Source organism: Lepisosteus oculatus, chromosome 5 (assembly GCF_040954835.1).
Source record: "Lepisosteus oculatus isolate fLepOcu1 chromosome 5, fLepOcu1.hap2, whole genome shotgun sequence".
NCBI classification, from domain to species: Eukaryota; Metazoa; Chordata; class Actinopteri; order Semionotiformes; family Lepisosteidae; genus Lepisosteus; species Lepisosteus oculatus.
This window is the reverse complement of record NC_090700.1, coordinates 3417872-3441109: the sequence shown is the minus strand read 5'-3', so window position 1 is coordinate 3441109 and position 23238 is coordinate 3417872. Positions and strand designations below refer to the sequence as shown.

At 38.3% G+C, this 23238-nt stretch overlaps 1 protein-coding gene across 4 annotated transcripts in view; it reads right to left on the bottom strand.

Moving 5' to 3' along the window:
* Positions 1–23238, bottom strand: part of lsamp (limbic system associated membrane protein) — a 628552-nt gene that overhangs the window by 14727 nt on the left and 590587 nt on the right. For 3 of the 4 annotated variants that reach the window (XM_015341696.2, XM_069189853.1, XM_015341695.2), the window contains 3 exons: positions 17426–17546; positions 16837–16985; positions 11789–11824 (listed from right to left, as the gene is read on the bottom strand). In XM_015341696.2, the coding sequence (XP_015197182.1) occupies positions 11789–11824; positions 16837–16985; positions 17426–17546 (306 nt within the window). The remainder of the gene's footprint in view (positions 1–11788; positions 11825–16836; positions 16986–17425; positions 17547–23238) is intronic. The other variant, XM_006627974.3, reaches the window with a different exon arrangement.

Genomic DNA, 23238 nt, shown 5'->3' with positions numbered 1-23238 from the left:
CACGGGTGGGCACTGGTGCATCCACACTCCTTACCTCCACCTCCCTTGGATACGACTCCAGCTCATATTGCCATGCCCTTTGTCTAGCGGTGCTTGAAAGATGTGCAGATGTTCAGATTTCTGCTGGATTTTTTCCATCCATGATTACTGAACGTCCAATCAGTAGAATAAATGGCTTCTTAAAAGGCATGTTAGTGTCTAATGATGGGTCAGCAGATTTCATCAACTACTCTGCAGCTATCAGTTTCACACAAATTCACTGAACCTCATTTGACAGTTCTAACAGTGGCAGGACCACCTTCTAGCCTGCCCGAAACTCAGCTGCAAGGCTGTTGCAGGTCAGTTCTGGGATGGGAGACCTCTAAGGAAAACCAGCTGGCTGCGGTACAGTATGTGTTGCTGGCATATCAATAGGAGGCACTCATCCATCTGGACCAGAATATCCAAACCATTTCCTCAGTCTCCTGTCCAGAGACGCTGTGCTGTAGGAGATGTGGTGATATGAATGGGATGCTAAACAGAGGTCCTGACTACTTGGTGTTTAAAGGTCCTAATGCTGTTGATAAGAGCAGGGGTGTTAACCCTGGTGGTCTGGCTAAATTCCTCACAGGAACTTTTTAATCTGGCCTTCCTAAATTTACTCCCTTATTTCAGAGGGTGAAACAGTTTCTCACTTCTCTGTCTGGCCTGCTGTGAGTGGAGGTGCTGGTGCAGAAAGGATTGTACCCCAGTGAATACTTTACTTCAAAATCTCCTGCATGGCACACGTTACTCCCCCTAGTGCTTGGGCAATACATTTGCATTCCGCCTCCAGCCCTGTGTTTCACTCTGGGGCTATTACATTTGTAAAGATGCCGATTGGTTAATGATTGCTGGAGGAGCGCTTGTTGGCTTTATCCTTTTTCTTTTTCATATCAATGAACCACATACTGTATAAGAAATAAAACTGCAGAACCAAAAAAAAAGCTCCTTTCACCTTAATTTGTCAAGTTTTTCCTCATAACAGTTTCACATTAAGCTAACATTAAAATATCAGATGTGTTAAAATGACAGGCTTAAAGAGCAAGAGAAAATCCGTCACGAGAATATGCTTAACAGTGCCACAAAAAATGCCTTCCTTAGGTAGCAGTGCTTGCACACAGTTAAATCATTGATTCGAAATGTTACTGTCCATTTGAAGACTGAGTATAAAAAGCCATTTTCTGCAGAAATCTTATTAATGCCTAATTCAGATTCGCTCCTACTCTATTATGTATGTGGCTCATTCAAGTACTAGAATAACATATGCGCCTTTCCATGACAATAGTGGAATTGATCAGACAGCTCAGAGACCATTTAGCTAGTTAGGCACGTCCTCCCTGCGGAGAGCAGCAATGTAAAGGGTAATGTGTACTCTTTTATGCATTCATGAATGCATAGGAGGTAACAGCATTACGCTGCACAATTTAGTGTACAAAGCAGGATAACAAGGGGTGCATGGAAGACTAGTGACATCTGGTGGCTACACAGTGGTATTTACTTTCTTGCCTGCTAACAGTTTTAACCATTTTTTTTGCCATCATTTTTAATCAATCAACGTCTCTGAAGAAAGCTTACAGGCAAATGCGGAAACTGGAAAGTATTATTTTGTTTTTGCTTTTGAAAATAAATTTATCTAAATTTTTCCTTCGATTGGTGTTTTTTAGACCAGATTCTAAAGCTGCTCCATTAAAATGCATTGATGCATCATAGCATTGATTTTAGTGTTTGATCAACAGAAAAGCACCTTGAGGAAACAGTGGCCACCTGGATTACACATTGAATTTATGCATGACACCAAAGAGAAAAGTTTCCAATACATGAATTACAACACATGTATGCAAACCTGGCCTCATCAAAGTCCACACATTCTGTTATTCTGTGCACCACTGAGATGTTAGCCTGGAGACATCATTTACAGTTTCCTATGTCACCAAATAATGAAAAGTTTGAATTTTAGCAATGTAAACGGTTTAAAATGATGGAATGAAAAGCTCAATCTGTAAAATAGTCAACTGTTTGAACAGAAGTTATGCAACCTGTGCCCTGTACTGGATGTACATTATCAATATCTGTAAGCATCAAGGCTGTGAGTCAGAAGAAAATAAACTCTTAATCTCAATTTTGTATATACTTAAGCACTTTATAATAATAATAATAATAATGACAATAAAAGAACATAACATGCAATGTGTTCAGCAAATAATCTACTTTGTGTATCATATTGTCAGTTCAAGAACCTGGATGACTGGACTGTGAGCTGGTGTCTGCAATGATGCCTTTTTAAAAGCTCTTCATCATGAACTTTACCGTCACTGTCTCTAAGATATAGAAAACGCTTCAGTTAGGGCTTGCAGGGGATCATGCCACGACTGAAACGCCCCTCCTGTATGCCAGGCACCTGGGGTTCCTTTGGGATGAAAATGCAAGGAATTATTATTTGTCCTTATGAACAAACTTCCCAAACTCGTCTAGCGTTTATCCTTTTCTAAAAGAAGTTCAAGGTGGCTCCCTGGGGGTCTGGGTTTTAATAGGAGCAGTCTCAGTGTGCAGCCGGCAGCTATTACACGGAGAGAGAGCTCACTGCCTGACAGGACCCTGGTCCACACCATGAATTTCAAAAGTGGGAACCAGCTGGGCAGAAGATTAATAAAAAAGGATCAGCCTCCCCAGTTGCCAATGAACTACATGGACTGTCACTGATTAGAGGCCTGTGTTCCTTTTCTTCTAATAAACTTATTCACAGAAGGAGTGCTACCTGAAATTTTGTACATTTAACCACTGGCAAAAATGACATGTGATGAGTCTAAAGGGTCTCCAGTGGGATGGTGCAGGGCAGCAGCTGAAAAAGCACTGTAATTGAATGGAACCATGTGGAACATCCTGCCTTGAGAGGCAGGAGAGAAAGGAGAAAGCACAAGAAACTTAGCTGATGCATCCCGTGCGTCGATTCCCAAAATGGAATAAAATCAAAGCCATGACTTCTGATCCTTGAAATTCCACATTTGCAATGGTGAATCATGCAATTCCCAAAGACTAAAGATTTGAATCCTGTTTTCTCAGACCAGACTTATGACAGAAACAAGAACGGGCAGCACTTCTCCTTAAAGACTGTAGGTGGGTCCTAATCTCACTGCTCAGGTGTGTTGCCAGCCTTCTAATGTCAATCTGCCATTTGTAAACACTGGCTGAGAATACATGCGTTTCTCATTAAGAAGTCAAATAAAAGGAATGGCTGTGCCAACAATGAGCAGAACTCAAGAGCACAAAGGGCGTCGAGAGCAGAGCTAAGGGTGAAGCAGAAATGAGGTGCTCAGATACAGACCTGGAGGCAATGCCATCTGAGTTGCACCAGTATAAGACACAACAGTAAAGCACATAAGGGCCCAACCTTGCCTTTATAGACCCAGTATGAAAAGTGTCTAACTAAGATGGTGTACCTGGAGCAAAGCTACATTTGTAAATACAAACCACTTAGACAATTTCTAATCCTATTTTTCTATGTTTAAATGAACAAACATTCACACACAGTCAGTATACACTTTGAGAAACTAAAAAAAAAGTTGAAAGGAAAGAACAGGAACTATTTCCCCTCGTGAAATTGAGAAAGGGTTAAATTTTAGCATTTAAGTTGTTGATTGATTTTTGCTAGCACCATATTTTCAACTCAAGGCCTCGGATGACAGTGCCTAAACTGTGAGCTGGAGACACCGATGAATGGCTTTAAAGGCTCTTCATCATGAAATTTACAGGAATAATCTCTAGGATATAAAAATGTTTTACGTTAGGGATTTGCAGGGGTTCTACTCCTGACACAGCTGAAACAGGAAATCTTTCCCAGATGCCACTAAAAAGCTAAAGGTTAAATTTTTGTATTTTATTTGTTGTTGCAACAGCCCCAGAGGTGTCACTGAGCTATATAACTGGTTTTCAGGAATGAGCCTCTTGCCTTGAACAAAGCCAATGCATTAGACCACAAAATAGCACAATAACAGTCATATATCACCAAGTAATTCAAAATTACCAAGTGCATAAAACATGAGACATCTAAGTCAAAATCATTGCATGCTGAATTAATTTCCTTTCATTCTACTACTGTTACTATGGGTTTGCTGTTTTGATGGATTATCTTCAGTTGAGAGAGAAAATGATTCACCGAAAGATTTTTATTTTTAATAAAGTAAGAAATTTCCCAATATAATAGGTGCAAATACTGTTTTGCCAAAAGGTAAAAACATGTTACAGGTTTCCTTTTGAATTCTCTCTCATTTATTTTTATATTGTGCAGTGGTAACCTCAAGTCATAGATTTGAAAGAAAGAAAAATGTTTAAAATGAATGATGAAATAAAATGACTCTAATCTGTGAAGGGAAGGACAGGTTCAGGGAGAACTACAGACTAAAATTGACCTTGTAATGTTCAATGCACTTTATCAGCTCCACTCTCCAGCTCTAATTTAGATTGCAATTTCTGTACCAGCCCTAGGGTCTGTGTTTAGCAACAAGGAAACCATGTTCTCCTTTGATGAGAATGCTACAGGGCTGAACAGCTCTGTCTTGAGAAAGAGAAATCTCCCACACAAACTGAGAGCCACCCTCCCAGAACAGGTCATTTTGTGCTGGGAAAGCACACTGCAGATTTCAATTAAAACACAGTAAGACCTCTGGAAAAAAAAAAAAAACATTTCCAGAAGAGATAAAGCATGGATTCAATTTCAGAATGTGAAGGGTGATATCATTCTGATTGTGTATCTGAAAGAAAACATCCAACACAAAATCACAGCCTTTTGAGTTGAAAGGAACACGGTCCATTGGAGATAATTCGTTCACAAGTTATGATCTACAGAAATTAAACAAAGACTAAAATTTAGCCACAAACGTGAACTCTTAGCCACAAACGTGAGCTTATTGCTCTTCATAAAAGACAGTTTGTCTTTTATTGTAAAAGACAGTTCAGTTACTGTGTCAGTTCACGTTATTTGACCAATGCGGTATGGAAGGCCATCATACTGTCTGAATATTGAAAAGCATAAAGTGATATTTTACCAACATAAACAAGTGATTGACCTCACATGGAAGAATTGTTTTTGTTCACTTTTGCCTTGGAGGTGTCCTGTTCTCTGTAAGAAAAACTAAAACCTCGATATCGAAAGCTAACTATGGAAAAAAAAGCAACCACCTTCCCGTCAACTACTGGATCATGCCATTAAGCTCACGACATGAAAGTAACTTTGATGCAGAGAATTAATGTTAAAAAATCAGCACAAGTGATTGTCACATTCTGTTGTGTTCAATAATGTGTCTCACTTTCAAATCAAGAAGGAAGTAATGTAACTTTGCTCATGTTAGTATTTTCCTAAAAATAGCATAGCATTCATTTTCCCACATACCTTTCTTCTTTCCATTCTAAGCCAAGTGTTCTGTTGTTTTTGGCATATTCACCTGCCATATGAGAGGCTTTAAGCTGCCAAGTAAAATCACACTGCTGTGAAGAGAGAGACTGCCAGCGCTGGTAAAGACTGCAAGCGGAAACTTAACAATCAGAGCGAAAGGCTGTGATGGAAGAAACGACCCTATAATTGAGTCGATAGGTAATTGACAGAAAGCTGCAAGTGTTAAACCAAACAAGAATACATGGCAGGAAATATTGGAAAATATCCGGTTCCAGACAGGAATGCTGACTGCTAATGCACCCATTTACAACAGCCTGAAGGCAAACTGATTCGAACAACCTTATTTTAATGGTCTAGGAGTGTGAGCATACAGCGCAAAACACAAAAAACACTCATTTTTAAAGCAACTTCAGATTGCTTGTACGACCTTAGTATAGATCAGTGGCCATCGATTTTGCTCTTTCTTTTTCTTTAATTAGGTATCCGGCTACTTCAAGATTCCAGAAGCATTTACAGAGGATTGAACCGCAATTTCAGACTCAAAAAAGAGTAGTTTTCCGCGGACTGCGAAAGTTATGGAGAAAACAACTTGCATTGAACCTTTTCGATACATTTAATTAACCTGAGGCAAAAGGTTGAGTGTTGACTTGAAAACTGATGAAAAGTGAAGGTCTGTTGCTCTGACACGATGCTTTTTAAGCCAGTACGTTCATCCAGCCAACAGACATTATTCATTACCGTCTGGATTTTTTTCAGCCCATGGCTGAAGTCTAATATCTCTCCACTCACATCTAGTGTTCCACTTGAACAGGCCCACCTGAATCTTTAACCTAAAGACTATCCGAAACCCTTGCGGCAGCTTAGGTTATCTGAATAGTTCTGTAAAGAGAGCCCAGTAGACAATCCCTACCAGTAGCTGACCGTGCTGTCTCACATAACAAACCAATGAACCACACAAAGTGGAAAAATTATGAGAGAGTTAATTTAAAGTTCAAGTTATTTAGGCAGGGATGGGGGGCAGAGAAGGGTACCCCTTTTTCTTAATGAAGGCAAACCAAAAAGAGAAAAACGGAGAAAAAAATGACAAATCTATACTGAAGGCATCCCAGTCTGGAATCAAGCCCAGGACACAAGACCACAGAGGCAGAAGCATTAACTCTCCTGCTACCTGATATAAATAAAACATATGAATCAGTATATCCCGAACAGAGATTTTTCTCATTTTTGCTCTCCACTCAATTTACTGGGATGTTGGTTACAAAAAAAATGTAGGCTAAGACACAATGCTTGGGGGAGAGAATATAATCTTTTCACACAGATGCTTCCAAAAACTTTCTGAACAGCACCTGTGCTGGTCTTACTGTGCCTGAGGCTCTTCATTTTGATGTACTCCTTGGTGGCTTTGCTAGACTTTGCAGTATTATGTCACAGCACAAGCAGTTTATTCTAGGTGCCAGAAGAGAAACATTAAAGACTTTGCTATGAAGAACATTCGGCATTTTTAAATTATTATCGAAGGGAGTAAATGCGAAACAAAAGCTGAAAGCTCCTGCTGGTGGTTATACTGACATACAAACTCTTTAATCAACAGACTCTGGCTCTATTTGCAATCCAGTCACATAGGACTTTTATACACACTGAACCCAGTCAACTACCAAGGATTGTGCCATTACTGTAAGAAGATAATTAGAATAAAAAAGTGACATCTGTGAGATCTATTCAGTTCATATAAACAATTCTGGCATTTAATTAATTGCACTACCATCTCAGAGAAATAAGGTTGTCAAAAACTAAAATGGTGATGCAAACTTATTTAATTTAATTTGATATTTCCCTAATAAACATGCACATTAACATCTAGAACGGTCCTACAATACTATTAACAAATAAAGAGGACTGAACCATATTCCACTGAGTCTTGGGCATGTCTCTCTGTGGTCCATCGCAGTCTGCTGGCTTCTTGGGTACCAACATTAGCTCTTTTTTACATCAGGAATGAAAAACAAAACTTAGTAATTATATCATTCTCTTCTCTGTGCTTTTTCCATGATTTTGCTGAGGAGACACTTCCTCCCCGTCAGATTGTGAATTCTGAAGCTGGCGGAGCCTAGTGACTCAATAATCAACTGGTCCACATCTCTGTTACACAAGGCGACATTATAGACTATGTTATACGCCTCAGTTCCAGGAGTTTCTGTTCACGTACATGGCTGAAGGGCTTAGGCACACTTAACAAGTGGATCCAGTCATGACAATCTGTACCATGGCCAGAAGGCACTTCAGCTGTCAGCACAAACACCTCTTAGTCAGACAGTGCCTTTGTAGTCGTCTCTCACATGTGCACGCAGCTGGTTCATCAACCTGCGGCATTTCCACAAAACCTGAGATATACTGTACAGTAGTACAGAACTGATCAAGTTTTTTACATCCATAAGTTTTTCCAATTTAAATAAACTAGCCATCAATGCCTGAAGACTTACACCAAACAAGGCCAGCTCTATAAAATTGATTAATATGCAGAAAACGTACACATATTTACACTAACCCAAGGAAGTCAAACAAAATTATATTATTTCTATGTGGATTTCCAGAACGATTTCTTACTCATGCAAACTCTAAGAAACATACTTGATAACAGTTCTAAGAAGTTCATTATATTTTTTAAACATACTAATTGGCTTAAAGATGGAATTGCTCTGTTTGTAGAGATTAAAAATATGCTCCAGTAAACTCCTTAGTCTCAGAAAGATGTTACTATAAAATGTTCCCTGTGAACAATTAATTGATCACAACGTGCAAGACTCCTGATGTGTCTGAAATCCTGAGAACTCTTTCCACCAGAGTTCAAGTGGTTTCTTGCTGACTTCATTTTCATGATGTTGCTCAATTTGAATGGCAAAAGACTTAATTGAAATACAATGTCTCAATGTTGTTTCTCCTGTATGCTCTGTTGTTATCTCAATCCAGGGAAAGATCTCACATCAGAACACCCTATGGTGAAAATGGCTAAATTATGCAATATCATCTCTAATTTCAGTGTGTAAAAATATTCCATATCGTTGTCTCTACTTTCTTTATTTCATATAGATTCGTATTTGAATATCAGAAATATTCTATGCCTTCAAATTCTGATAATTTATTCTTGAAATGCAGTATGTAATACATTAATGTCACAGACCTGTGTTTTCCATTTGAACTAAACCAAATCTATATTTTATGAGCTGAAGCATATTCAAATGAAAAGCTCCTGGCTATAGAAGTGTTCATTGATTAAACAACGAATATATACAGTAACTGTATAGAAAAATGGTAAGAAAAAAACCCTTAATATTTCCTTTATTCAAACGGCCCTAATGATGCTATTATAAATATAATTTCACAAAACTTTCAGAGAAAGGAGACAGATACCAAAGGCAGAAAGCAGTGTAATGGTAGTGAGATGTTGCACTTTTCACAATCTCTCATGTCAACCCTTGTTAGTGCAAAACATGACACCTACCCACAAACGCAGTTACAGTATATTTTTTCCAAATACTGAAAAGGTGCAAAGCATACGCAGCTCATACTGTTTCACCATGGCACTGTATAATCTGTTTAGCCATGGACTTAAGAAGTGTTTTTGCACTTCACTGTTATTGTTTTGTCCTTAGGACAGAATCACAACAGGCAACAACAGAACTCTCTGTGAACCCCATTCTTTCAAATCACAGCACTGATCCATGAAATGATATTGCTGATGCAGCCTGAAACACTCCCTAAGGAATCACATGGGCTTTTTGATGGCTAGCACACACTGTATGTAAAAGCATAACTGGATTACCACACTGTTCCCTGTCTCACACAGCCAACATGAATATAGTTGTCTGGGACTGCTCCCCGACCTTTGGCAAGTATAAAACTGGAATCCCTATTATATAATTTAAATCAAATTTGCCAATAACTGCAGGACAGTCCTGGAGAATCCTAACCCACATAGCAAGAGCTGCGTACAAAACAAAAAGTGTAAATTATCGGTCAGTTTGGAACAACACTCCCCTTTCTCTCCAGACACTTTGCTGCCTTCTGTCAGTAGACCCTAGCTGTGCTGCGAAATGCAGTTCTGAGATTTACACATTTTGTATACTGGAAACGCCATGTATAATAATCAAAACAAAAATCAAGAAAGGTAAAACTGATTAAACTAAAAAAATGAAGCTTAATCCTGCTTAAAAGACCAAAGAAGTTGAGCAAGGCCACATTCCTTTGCAGTATAATGTGCAGAGAGCAGGTGACTGCCATTTTAGTTTATAAGTGAAGACATGCTAGTCATGAACGGAAAACCAAAGAGTAATTACGCCTGACAGATGTCAACTAGGCCCCAAGGAGACAAAGGACTGGAGTGCAACTGTTAAAGTAGGACAGGGCTCATATTTATTTTTTAGTGACCAGAACAATACATAAGACTGTTCTTGTGAAGCACCAGAAGATCACTCTTAATGTGAAAGTGGGGGGCATGCAAAGTTGGTTCAGTCTGACTGTAATGCTTTTCAGAAGTGTAGTAAACCCTCACCTCATCAATTTTTTATTTACAACTGAACATTTTCAACCTCTATTACATTAAGGAACACATTGTGGTAATTAGCGTAATTATTTACTACCCCTGTAGATCTCGGATTGAAAATGTTTTCTGCTTCAAGCTTTTAAATTCTACCGGCATTCTGTCTGAAACTTGACATCCATCATTCAGTTTGAACTTTGTTACTGCAAATAAAAATGCTTCTGGCAATACTTTCAAAAAAATTAGTTCTTTGGCTGTAGTGCTGTACATGCTTGGAAAAGGTGTTTTTTTTTTCTTCTCTACATAATTAAAAACAACCCAAGCAATTTCAGAGTTGGAAATTCAAGACTATATAGCTCCATACTACCAATTGTTTCTGTCATTCATGTTTATAAGAATGGCAAGTGTAACTGCCGACAGAGCACAGTGTAGCAGTTAATGAGTTTGCTAAACCTGGCATCGGTAACGCAAGGAAACGAGACACCTTCCACTGATGTCTTCCATTTACATGTCCCCACACCAGAATCCTTCACAGTCATTATTAAATACATGGCAGAGTTGAAACTGATGCATTATGAATCTACAGCTCTGAGTATGTGGTTGAGAGTATTCATGAGCTGGAAAGAAACACATTTTTATGCATCACATATACTGTAACTCTTTCCACCTCTGTGTCATTCTTCTTTAAAGAGCAAAAACAGGCAATTATTCAGTCCCATTTCCACAGTAACACAGGATGAGGATAAAATTGGTGTAACACCGCTCCTAAAGCCGTATGTGACAGTCATGGAAAATCAGGCAAGCATGCCACTGTTTTACATGATGCGCAAAACGCAGAAAAGCATCTCTGAAATGAAAATTTGTACATACGGATACATTTCACCAAGGAAGATAGTTCTTGCCTTGAGAATACCAACAGATGTATAAAGAACGAAGTTAAAGTGTCATCTGTTCCATCTGCAATGCATTTCCAGTCTGGTTTCTATTTCCTCGTGATCAAATTAAGCTGTCCAACAAACTATGGTTTTGAATATTTAAAATGTGGCTACATAGCTAGCAGCTGTTTAAAATGAGCATGTACTCATTTAAAATGCATCAGACCTACAGTAATTCTTGGCCTGGACTTGTCATTGCGTGTAATTGAATCTAGTGTCTTCCAAGGCCTGAAAACATGTCATCCTGGATGTATTGCAGCTGGAGATGCATTGAATTGTGGACTACTTGGCCCAGTAATAAATCGAACTTCATCCAGATGTTTCAATTCACTGGAACACTGCAAATGTTGATGAGACAAGTGACATTTTAAATACAGCTGTGGAGTACATTCCAGAAATTCAAGACCCCAGGTGTTAGTTTCTATGAAAAGATACGAAAAGCTACTGTAGTTCTAAAGAGCAGGTTTCCATCTACCTCTCTTTTTGTGTTGTGCTGAATGTTCACGGTAAATTTGCAAAGTCTTCCTTCAGTGGAATTTGCAGGGCACGATTTGTGATAGCAACAAGAACAATGATCACAAAGAGCTGTTTAATTTGGCTGGACAAACTGCCAGTTATGGTTTGCTCTTCCACAGAACCCGACACACTGTGTGAACTGCCAAAACAATCGGTGTCAGACATTAGCAGTTTTGGAGCTTTAACTGCTCATGAGTAGATCTGACTGACTAACAGTCAGCCAAAGTTTCTAGTTTATGAATAAACATAAGGGCCATTGATATCTGCTTTCAAAGCTCCTACTGATTGGAAGCTTAGAGTGCAAACCCTTCCTTTAACATCCATTTTTTTTTCACAATCAAATCTAACGTGAACATTCAGATTGTTAGTACAGAATTAATCCATACTGACCTCGAGCAGGGTATTTGATAGTGGGTAAAACAGCCTCTAGAGGGGAATAAAAACATTTTGTGTTCAACAGTTCCAGATATTTGATCAAATACATCGACATGTCACTTACATGTACATGTCACAGCTTAGTGGCTGCATTGTACGAGTATCTTTTTTTTTAATTTCTCATCAAAGCTTTCCATGTGACAAGATTTAAGTGCTGGGTCAAGAACATGTTCTGGCATTGTTCTCATGTTCTTGCCTTCTTGCCTTAATTTCCATCAAGTTGAAAATCTTAAGATTTTCAGACATATAAAATATCTGAATGGTAAAGGCAGATGTTACCTTGAAACTGCGGCTCAGTGAAACAAAGTCTGAATAGTGTTACTTGCAGTAGTTATTCCAACAAAGAATGGCCTTCGAGTTCATTTTTTCCAGGCTGACAGGGTTATACAGTAGTTTCTAATTAGATTTAGAAGTTAAATCGCCCTTGAAAAGCCTATTCTGTTACTGCTTTGTTTTACTTCCATTTTTATTTTCAAACTTTCATTGTAGGTGTTCCTGAAAGGACTTGGCTCCTACAGAACCTCAACTTCCACAGACTAAGTTCCTTCTGTAGAACAGGCAAATAACATATCAGGAAGCTGGCTGTCTTTTCATTGTGTTTTAAATACCAAGCATTCATCAGAGGATTAATTAATTGCATACAATAAAGTGAAAGGGTTTTTCACTGTGGGCTCTGAATTTACAAACCCATCAGCAGTGAAATTCTTAATTTCAGTGTGATATGTCTAATTAGAGGGATTAACCCATTTATTTCTACTTTATTTGCGATTGTACTTCATTATGTCCTTGTCTTTGCACAAATGGCTTAATTGTGACATCTGCAGAGGTAACACACCCTCATTCTGTTCCGTGTTGGCAGGAGACATTCAAGACAGTATGACTCCTGTCTTCACAGGTGTAAACCCTCTCAAGTTGATTTAATCAAATACCACAAAAGCCACATACACATGGAAACAATCCCAGTTTTATTTTATGTCACACCACCACAGATTTGTTTTTCCAGGCTTGTAAGTATGGCATACTTTTCCTAGGATTCCAAATTACCTTGAAATCCTTTAATGGGTTTCCTCTCGGATGCTCCTAACCTCCAGTAATACTGTAAGTACCTTTCCGTAACAATAACACCAATTGAAATAACAAAATAATAAAAATCAGCTACTTGATTTAAAATACAGATATAAAAACAGACCATGAAAATACTAAAAGTATTATTGTTAAAATACTTTATTACAATATCTAAAGAAAAATAAAATTGCCTACAAAAAAGAATTCAGATTTTTGTATTGCTGACAGTTGCATAAATTTTAAAGTACAACTGAGGCTTCCTTTCTGATGGTTAAATTGCACTCTGTACAATATTTGGCATCTGTAATCCATGCATCAGTTCCCACTCTAACGATTTCTGATTTTAATAGAAACTTCAGTTTAAGCTATACTGTAGCATCAAGCTGTTCTTCAGCGATTTGCTAATTTGGTACAGAGCTTAAGGGTTCTGACTTGAAAATGTATGACAAAGGAACAAGTAAGCAAAGCATAAAAAGCTGACAAAACATTAATATAAGCTTTACTTGATTTATACTTTATAAAAACAGTTATGACCTTGCAAAGCTGAAATATTTATTACTACGTTTTGGTTTGTCTCTAGCTCCTATCTCTCCTAAATTGTAAGTCATAAAACTGTACATTGTTTCAATAATTGATGTTACATTCGGTTCAGTGACAAACATAAAATAATGAAAAATACTTTAAATAAAATATTAATTTTCATCAGATACTTTCTTTTGAAAACTTACAGGTGCCAGGTTTTTTTAATTCAGGTTTCTTTTACACTTTTTAGCTTAGGAGCTTGGAATTCCAAGTGCAGACAATTTGAAGAGGGAAGAAAATAATGATTTGTCCATTACAAAGTAATCCTCTCTGTCCAGTAACTGTCATGAAAAGTTGTTTTCACACTTTTAGTGAAAGACAGAAATACGGATGTTTCCTTAAAGGTGATGTTTTGACAGCGCTGGCAGGGCAGCGAGGTAAACAAAACACTTGTCTTTGATCTATAACTCACTGCCTATCTACTCCATTCAGGGAGCAAACAGCGCACTGCTTGCTCAGCAAATGGGCTGGCCCAAAGACATGTGCACTGGCTGCTGAGAGAGCACTTAGAAAGGAAGCTTATCTCTCTGGTAAGACAGCTACAGCATTCACAATGACAAACAGGGTGGGAGCACACTTGCCCCACTCTTGGATGCAAACCGCTGATAACCACAGAAGATGAAGAATCATGAGAATGGGGAAAAAAATAGCTAAAACCATTGTTCTGCAAGTCGCTTTGTAAAGTTTTCGTCTGGACGAATTCCACCTCACCACCCCTTGTGGCCTGCAGGCACTCAGCAGCCTGTTCAAACGGAGTGACTTTGATATATTCTGAGTGATTGCAGAAATATCCCTTGGATTCATCCACAGGCATGGTCAGTGCTCTTGCGGGCACTGAGAGCGTGTGGTTCATCCTCATACATAACTCTCTTCACATGCACCAGTAGCTATTGATCATGGAGGGGAGAACAGGGGATCTAGATAGTTATTCCTCTGTGACCGATCCATCTGCTTACTCGCCCAAGCCCAGAAGAGGCTGTGGTGGAGGACAGATGAAAAACTCTCCATGCGTTTTGTATTAGCTTAATATCCCCATCCGTCAGTGATACAGTAACTAGCAGACCTTCTTCTACCTTCTATCTTTTCTGTATGCTGCATACTCACAATTGTTGGATTTGAACAAAAACTACGGCTCAGAACACTGCCCAAAATATTCAGAGATCACCTTGCATTTGGAGACAGTGACAAGACTCGCACTGTAAGCAGTATTTCCTTTTGACAAGCACTTTCACATGCATGTCTGCTCTCTATGAATGAAAAAATATTCACTGAAACCACGTAAGTGGCAGGGAGATAGAGTACTGCATTTTAAATTGGGGGAGTGCAATTTGGCTTAAATTTCAGTGCGAAAATGAATTTATAGAAATAATGCTCATTCTGCACACCAGTTGACTGAAAAAAAAAACGACAGGCGGCTCTGGTAAGTTGAAATGGGATAATTAGAACTTGGATCTTTCTGAGCTGTAAAAAATACACACATTTTAAATACTTTTCCCTGTAGAATAAGGATTAGAATTTTGTTGGATTATCTCAGTAGCTTCAGTACTGAGTGTAAAAATGGTTTTGCTATTGAAACTTTAACAGATGTTACTGTTTGCAGTCCTTACATATTTTATCATTATTAGACAGATGTTCTGTTACCAAAACCTAAACAGTAAATCATCAATTCATAAAACATGATGGAAATTAATATTTACCAGTGATATGAATACTACAAACACTCATGGAGTAGATACTGTATATGAAACTGAAATTTAAGACTTTGGTCAGTTCCTCCTGAAACAGTTGTGCAAAAATAAATTAGACAAAGAAACAAGAGAGAATCCAGCCACGACTTTTGTAGGAAAATGACTGTAAGTAGTTTAGTCTACTGAGATTTTCCCACACAACACAAATACAGATTTCACATTTGGAAGGGTATTGATTTTGTTGTTGTAGTTATATACTCTTTTAAAAATGTTTCTGACTAAACTATGTTGATCTTTATAATCTGTCAACTGTGTGGTTATCTTTGTGAAAATGAAAAGTTCATAATAAAACAATAAAAAATTTAAATGTAGTTATTTGCTGTAGCTATCATATGCATTTATATAAAAGACAGCTTTTAAGAGTTGAAAGAGTTGATAAGAGTTGAAAGCTATTTTTAAAAATACCTTCTGAAATAAAGGAAATGATTACAATGTACTGGATGTGCTGTCAGTCATTACCTTTTTTCTATTATAGCTAAAAATAAGATAAATTATTTAATAAGAGATTTAAATTAATTACAGTTACAGTTTAAAACTGCCTGTTATATTATACAGAATACAGCATGCATGTTATATTATGCCTATGGTACTGTATATTTTATAAAACTGGGTGATACAAATACTTCATTTAGAAAAACCACAGCATAAAAATGTGTGCCATAATTGTACCGGACAAGTGATAACAACTGAGGTGCTTGTGGATGAATGGAAACTCTTGCTCTATGCACTTATTGTAGGTTCCTCTCTGTTTTGAATCAATGAAATACTGTATATAATAATCACAAGAGGATAAGGGAAATGTTAAAGAAGAAAAACAGACGTAAATCAACCTTTAGCACTGTGTATTCAAGTATTTCAATATTAATGATATTAAGTCCTGGCCAAAATTTCCCATTGGCCCTTATCAATAATGGCCTCCTAATAATCCCCCTCTATGAATTGGCTACATTACTCTGCTCTCCTCCCCACTAACAGCTAATGTGTGGGGAGCGGTCTGGCGCATAATGGCTGCCGTTGCATCATCCAGGTGGGGCTGCACACTGGTGGTGGTGGAGGAGAGTCCCCATTACCTGTAAAGCACTTTGAGTGGAGTGTCCAGAAAAGTGCTATATAAGTGTAAGCAATTATTATTATTAAACTCCAGTATTAAAGGTGCTTGCCAATGTATCAGATCCTGGTATATTCTGCTTATAAGAATTTCTATAGTTTCTCACTGCTATCCAGAGGACCTCTATCCAGATCTTAAATGCATTACTTTCTTTTTAAGCTTTCAGGTGGTGCAAAAAGTTGCTGGCTACATCTGAAGATGACACATTAAAGCTGCATTCTTAAAACTGTTGAAGACAAATTTAGAATACCAAATTGGGCGCTGAAGTAAAGTCAGTCAAATGCCCTGGTGAATATTGGAACCTTTTACACCTAACGTCAGAAATGTCCTGTGAAGACGATGTTTTTCCAAGTCACAGAAATATTAGAAGGGACTAAGCACTAACATGCAGATCGGTGTTTGCTGTAGAAAACCTAGCCAATATTGTGGAGGAGAAGAGGTTTAAACCTTTGATGGACATTCTTTCAAAGCTCTGGAGTGTCATTTGTAAGCATACTTACTGTATAGGAATAGGCTGGCATTGTGAATCCCCATTTTATTGGACGCCACACATGTGTAGTTGCCGTAATCATCCTCGGTCACATTGGACACAAACAGAATAGTGCGGAATCCCAGGATCTGGATCTGAATTCCCTGGGTATTGGATAGTCTAGGAAGGAAGCGATAACTTTAAGTTCCAATTCTCGATTGTATTGAACGTAAATGAACTGGACTTCACTCTGGACTCTACTCATTTTCATATTATATTCAAACTGACAAACTGGGCCGTTAGTTTTGGAGCAGTGACAATCCTAACAGAAAAGGAGAAAATAGCAATTCAACAAATGTCAGATCCAAAACAGCTGCGCCGCACACTATACAAGCTTGCTGTTGTACATACATGTAGTAGAACTACACCTACTTCACCTATTTTGGTTTCAAATAGGATCTTATAGAATAGAATCGGTGTAGACTTCCTTACTGTCAAACTGTACACATATATTGACTCTGAAATTTGAAATCTGAAATGGAGTAGGGAACAGGCCTCACAGAATGACTTCCTGAATAACTAAAGTAACAAAACAATGTAATTGCAAGAGAATCTCCTACCTCTTTTCATCTCTGTACCACGCAAACTCCGGAGTGGGCACTGCTGAAGCAATGCACTGCAGGACTCCTGTATGTCCCACCTGGGTTTCAGAGCTCTTGACATCCTTGATGAAGGGTGGATCTGAAGAAAAAAGAGATGTTTTAAAATCCAGTCCTGGAAGAGACTGTGATCCATTTTACCAAAGCTCATCTGTGTTATTTACAGTACTTGTGTCAAGGATGGCAGTGATTACACTAGCTATTGCATTAGTATCACATTAGCTATGCTGTAGTTAAAGTATGGTCCAGAAAGTGAGGATATTAGCTTGTATTTAGCATACCTGATATTGAATGTATCTTTAATTGCAAGATAGCTGTCAGTTCAATAAACCTTTTTGCCTTGACTGTATTGACCGATTTACAAATAATAATCTTTGCTGATGAGGTCACTTTATATAGACACGCATAACACATAAATCCACGCAAACACAAAATCTTTACTCACCTGATTTTGAAATCCCATGTCAAGGTCACAGGCGATTCCGACATGTGGAGAAGAAAAAAGGACACACTCAGCACACATTCCATTGACTGGCGCACAGAAACAGACATGTACAGCAGCACACATTTATGAACAGTGCTAACACAGAGTAACACTGAGTATATCACTGTCGTGTCTTAAGGGCAAGTTCATTTTGCAGCCTGTGTCTTATTCACACCTTCTTTCATGTTACTGAATGCCCAAGATTTCACATCCACAGTATGTATTTTCTATTTTTCAGGGAACCATGTCAGAGATGTGGGAATCAAAGATCTCTCCAAGCCAGTAGTTCTCCATTTCACCTCTAATGGCCACCATCTCTCTGTTGTCCTCATAGAGGGGTTTCAGAACTCCTATTGCAGAAAAACACCTGAGACCCAACCTATTCTGAAATTAGGATCACCCCTTCACCCTTCTCTTAACGACAGACTCATCTCCTTCTAGATCTACTCTATTCATTTGCAGATGTTGGTTTTTCACACCACTCCTGCTGATCTCCCTGAGTTTAGACCTTTTTTCTCCCTGCCTTATTTATCTGCTACTTTCTCTCTCCCTCACACCTGAAGAAGGCTCCACAGCCGATATGTTGTGTTTCTTTTCTTTACATTTCTGCGTGGAATTAAACTTTACCTGTTCTTTCACAGCATGCTGATGCAGCTGTTTACTCCAATTATTATGAATGTTCTTGTCTGATATCATTTGTCTTTGTTGAATTGAACGAGTGAACCTCAGGGCTTCAAAGTGTGTGTGTGCATGAAGTTTGGGGAGCCATAACTGAAGAGAGCACGTGCTGAGAGAGCACGAAGGACAGTGGTTAGGAATGAGCTAGAGGGAGCGTTTGTATGTTTGTGCTGTGTAAAGGCATATAATACAACTTCATTGTCACATATACATTTCAGTTATCATAAAATAAAGTAAAAGAATCAGACATTTTGACACAGAAACTCTCATCACAAAGTGCCACTTTTATGTGTTTTAGTAGAAGAAATGAAATGCAGATGTAATATTACAAAATACATGTATTCCACTCCTAAATAACTATACCTTATATATGAAATGAAAGAAGCGTTTTCCCTCGAACTGTATTTACAGTAAGTATGAAGTACCTTCACACTACCTCTGCATCTACAGTATATCTCTGTATAGATCTGATCAAATACATGCATACATAAAAATGTGAGTGCAGAATGCATGTCGTCAGAATGGAGGATTCAATACAAAGACATACAGTGCCTTGCGAAAGTATTCGGCCCCCTTGAACTTTTCAACCTTTTGCCACATTTCAGGCTTCAAACATAAAGATATAAATTTTTTATTTTATGTGAAGAATCACCAACAAGTGGGACACAATTGTGAAGTGGAACGAAATCTATTGGATTTTTGAAACTTTTTTAACTAATAAAAAAATGAAAAGTGGGGCGTGCAAAATTATTCGGCCCCCTTGCGTTAATACTTTGTAGAGCCACCTTTTGCTGCGATTACAGCTGCAAGTCGCTTGGGGTATGTCTCTATCAGTTTTGCACATCGAGAGACTGAAATTCTTGCCCATTCTTCCTTGCAAAACAGCTCGAGCTCAGTGAGGTTGGATGGAGAGCGTTTGTGAACAGCAGTTTTCAGCTCTTTCCACAGATTCTCGATTGGATTCAGGTCTGGACTTTGACTTGGCCATTCAAACACCTGGATACGTTTATTTGTGAACCATTCCTTTGTAGATTTTGCTGTATGTTTGGGATCATTGTCTTGTTGGAAGATAAATCTCCGTCCCAGTTTCAGGTCTTTTGCAGACTCCAACAGGTTTTCATCCAGAATGGTCCTGTATTTGGCTGCATCCATCTTCCCCTCAATTTTAACCATCTTCCCTGTCCCTGCTGAAGAAAAGCAGGCCCAAACCATGATGCTGCCACCACCATGTTTGACAGTGGGGATGGTGTGTTGAGCTGTGTTGCTTTTACGCCAAACATATCGTTTTGCATTGTGGCCAAAAAGTTCGATTTTGGTTTCATCTGACCAGAGCACCTTCTTCCACATGTTTGGGGAGTCTCCCAGGTGGCTTGTGGCAAACTTTAGATGAGACTTTTTATGGATATCTTTGAGAAATGGCTTTCTTCTTGCCACTCTTCCATAAAGGCCAGATTTGTGCAGTGTAAGACTGATTGTTGTCCTATGGACAGACTCTCCCACCTCAGCTGTAGTTCTCTGCAGTTCATCCAGAGTGATCATGGGCCTCTTGGCTGCATCTCTGATCAGTCTTCTCCTTGTCTGAGCTGAAAGTTTAGAGGGACAGCCAGGTCTTGGTAGATTTGCAGTGGTCTGATACTCCTTCCATTTCAAGATGATCGCTTGCACAGTGCTCCTTGGGATGTTTGAAGCTTGGGAAATCTTTTTGTATCCAAATCCGGCTTTAAACTTCTCCACAACAGTATTACGGACCTGCCTGGTGTGTTCCTTGGTCTTCATGATGCTCTCTGCGCTTTCAACAGAACCTTGAGACTATCACAGAGCAGGTGCATTTATACAGAGACTTGATTACACACAGGTGGATTCTATTTATCACCATCAGTCATTTAGGACAACATTGGATCATTCAGAGATCCTCGCTGAACTTCTGGAGTGAGTTTGCTGCACTGAAAGTAAAGGGGCCGAATAATTTTGCACGCCCCACTTTTCATTTTTTTATTAGTTAAAAAAGTTTCAAAAATCCAATAGATTTCGTTCCACTTCACAATTGTGTCCCACTTGTTGGTGATTCTTCACATAAAATAAAACATTTATATCTTTATGTTTGAAGCCTGAAATGTGGCAAAAGGTTGAAAAGTTCAAGGGGGCCGAATACTTTCACAAGGCACTGTAAATAGCAACAGGAGAGGACTACGATGTAAATACGATCTCATGGAACCTACAGTATGTCAGCATTATCGGCACTAGGTGCCTCAGAGTGCTCCAAATTATATGAGGCACCATAGCTCCTCCCCAAAAAAGTAAACTTTGAAGTACTATTTACTATTTAGTATTTAGTATACTATCATGATACAAAGTGTCATTCTGAATACATAAGCACAAAACCTAAGGGCCTGATAACATCACACTTACACTTAAAAAATAAATATGATTAATTAAGAAATATTAACAATATCAAATTAAATTCAGTGTTTAATGTTTTTTTGTATTTTTTAGGTATCCACTTTCTTTTTTGTCTTTGTTCCTTTAAGATCAGTAAATAATAAAATATAGAAGTGAATAAAAAAGTACTATTTGAACACTATTGGTAATTTAGCTATTAAGAAAGAACAATAATTTTTTAATGTTATATTTCACATCTTTAAAGGTGTTGGGTGGGTGGGCTATCAGCCCACCAGAGATAAGCAAAAAGACAGCAGCGCTCACTTCATCCAGGTTTGGAATCAAAATCAGACCCCAGAGGTATCTGATGAACAGATGGAACAGCAATTCTATTCCCCAAACTGCATCTCAAGGCATGGTTGTGGAAGGAATGTGCAGAATTATAAGTACTTACTAAAAAAAAAACTATTATAATTTCTTAAATTAGAACAGTAAAACTAATACTTTATTCCATGCTGTTAAGATTTCTGACTTGTGTCTGCCGGAAACCGCTAACTGCACATTTTCGTGGAACACTCCTAATTTCACACTGCCTGCTTCCTCTTGTGATGTCTTTAATGTTCTCAGAAATTACAAAGAAGCCTGAGTATCCACAGAAACTAGAGTTGATTATTTTCGCCCCAGAGAATTTTTTTCAGTGCATTAAACAATTACCACAGTGTATTTTAATATAATTCTAAATCAAAATATGGCTTTGTGGGGGGAAACACCAGAACACACTGAGCTACAGATTTTGGAAGTTACACTGTGGAAAACTAAAGCAGGGAAGGAAGAGGGGTGATTCACAACTACTGCTAAATGCAAGTCAACAATACTGGGTCACACTTTCCCATTAACCTTTCAGTTCCATGTTTGTTTTTCTGCTATATTTACGTATCAGGTCCTGCTTATAGAAGTGCAAATAAAACATTATATTTGGAGGAGACGCAGAGCTTTGATTTTTGTGTGTACTTCAGCTTACAGAATAGCAATACATTCTAGATTTCCTTTTTCTAGTCCCTTTTCTCCTTTTGGCAATAATGGCATTTCCAGTGTTTATTTTAAATTTTTTATTGCGAACATTACAACTGAGTAATGCTTTACCCTGCAGCCATGTTCTATAAGTGAATTTGCAATCTAAGATGTACTTAAAAAATGGGCAAAAGTTTTGGTTTTCCTATTATCAATATTTCATGCCTCGCCTGCTACTGAGATTCACTGATGCACACTGCAGAAAACACATCTCACTAGAAAAGAGCACATTATTGCATACTCAGAACAGATGGGTGCACACACAATTAAATGAGACATACCATATGTTTAAGTAAGATTCATTATTTGAATCCATTACTACATCTCAGACTCATAAGGACTTTTAAAATCTTTGGCACTGGGGAGAGGTTTTGTGCCTTTGTAGATTGTTTGCTTGAGCTGAGAGGTCTCTTTTCCTAAGAAGATACAGTTCTTCTTCTCCTTTTCCCTTTACACTTTGTCAGTGTGTACCAACTGAATTAATGTCCACCGTGGATTTGCAGCTCCATGAAGAGTGAAGTGTGACTTTAGAAAGCATTATTTCAGTATAGTTACCCTGCTCTAGGGACACAGCGTGCGAAACAACAGCCCCCTTCTGCATCATACTAAAACACTTCTAGTTTTCTTCCTGGTAAAAAAAAAAAAACACCTCACCCATTAAGTCTTACAGAGGGGGCAATCGCATCAAAAGGCCCCAACAACATAGAATCTCATCAGATAAAGGTAGCACATGAATCTGGCACAAACTCCAGCTGCTGAGATTGCGATCTACGCTTGATTTTCTGCAGATCTTGCAAGGGCCTGTCTGTTGACATCAACATTTCACTTACGAGAGCACTACACTGAGACTCTTTGTACAGTCTCTTTGTACAGAGTGGGGAAGGCCTGTGACTGGAGTGCAGTTATGCCAAGTATTCTGCATATAGATGCATGGTGCATATTAATTAGGTGTTTGCAGAGGATTTCTGTAAGTACAGGGATTGCACATACATTTGATAGTCTGTCCACTTTACTTAATGGCAGTGTTGTAGGGAAGCCTGGTGGTCTTAAAATACATTAGTTTTTAAAGTTTTAACACAAATATGGTTACGCGATGATTGTATACGAGAAAGCTCAGGACTATTAGGGCAGCATATTGTATATTTCTCTGTCTCTAAATACA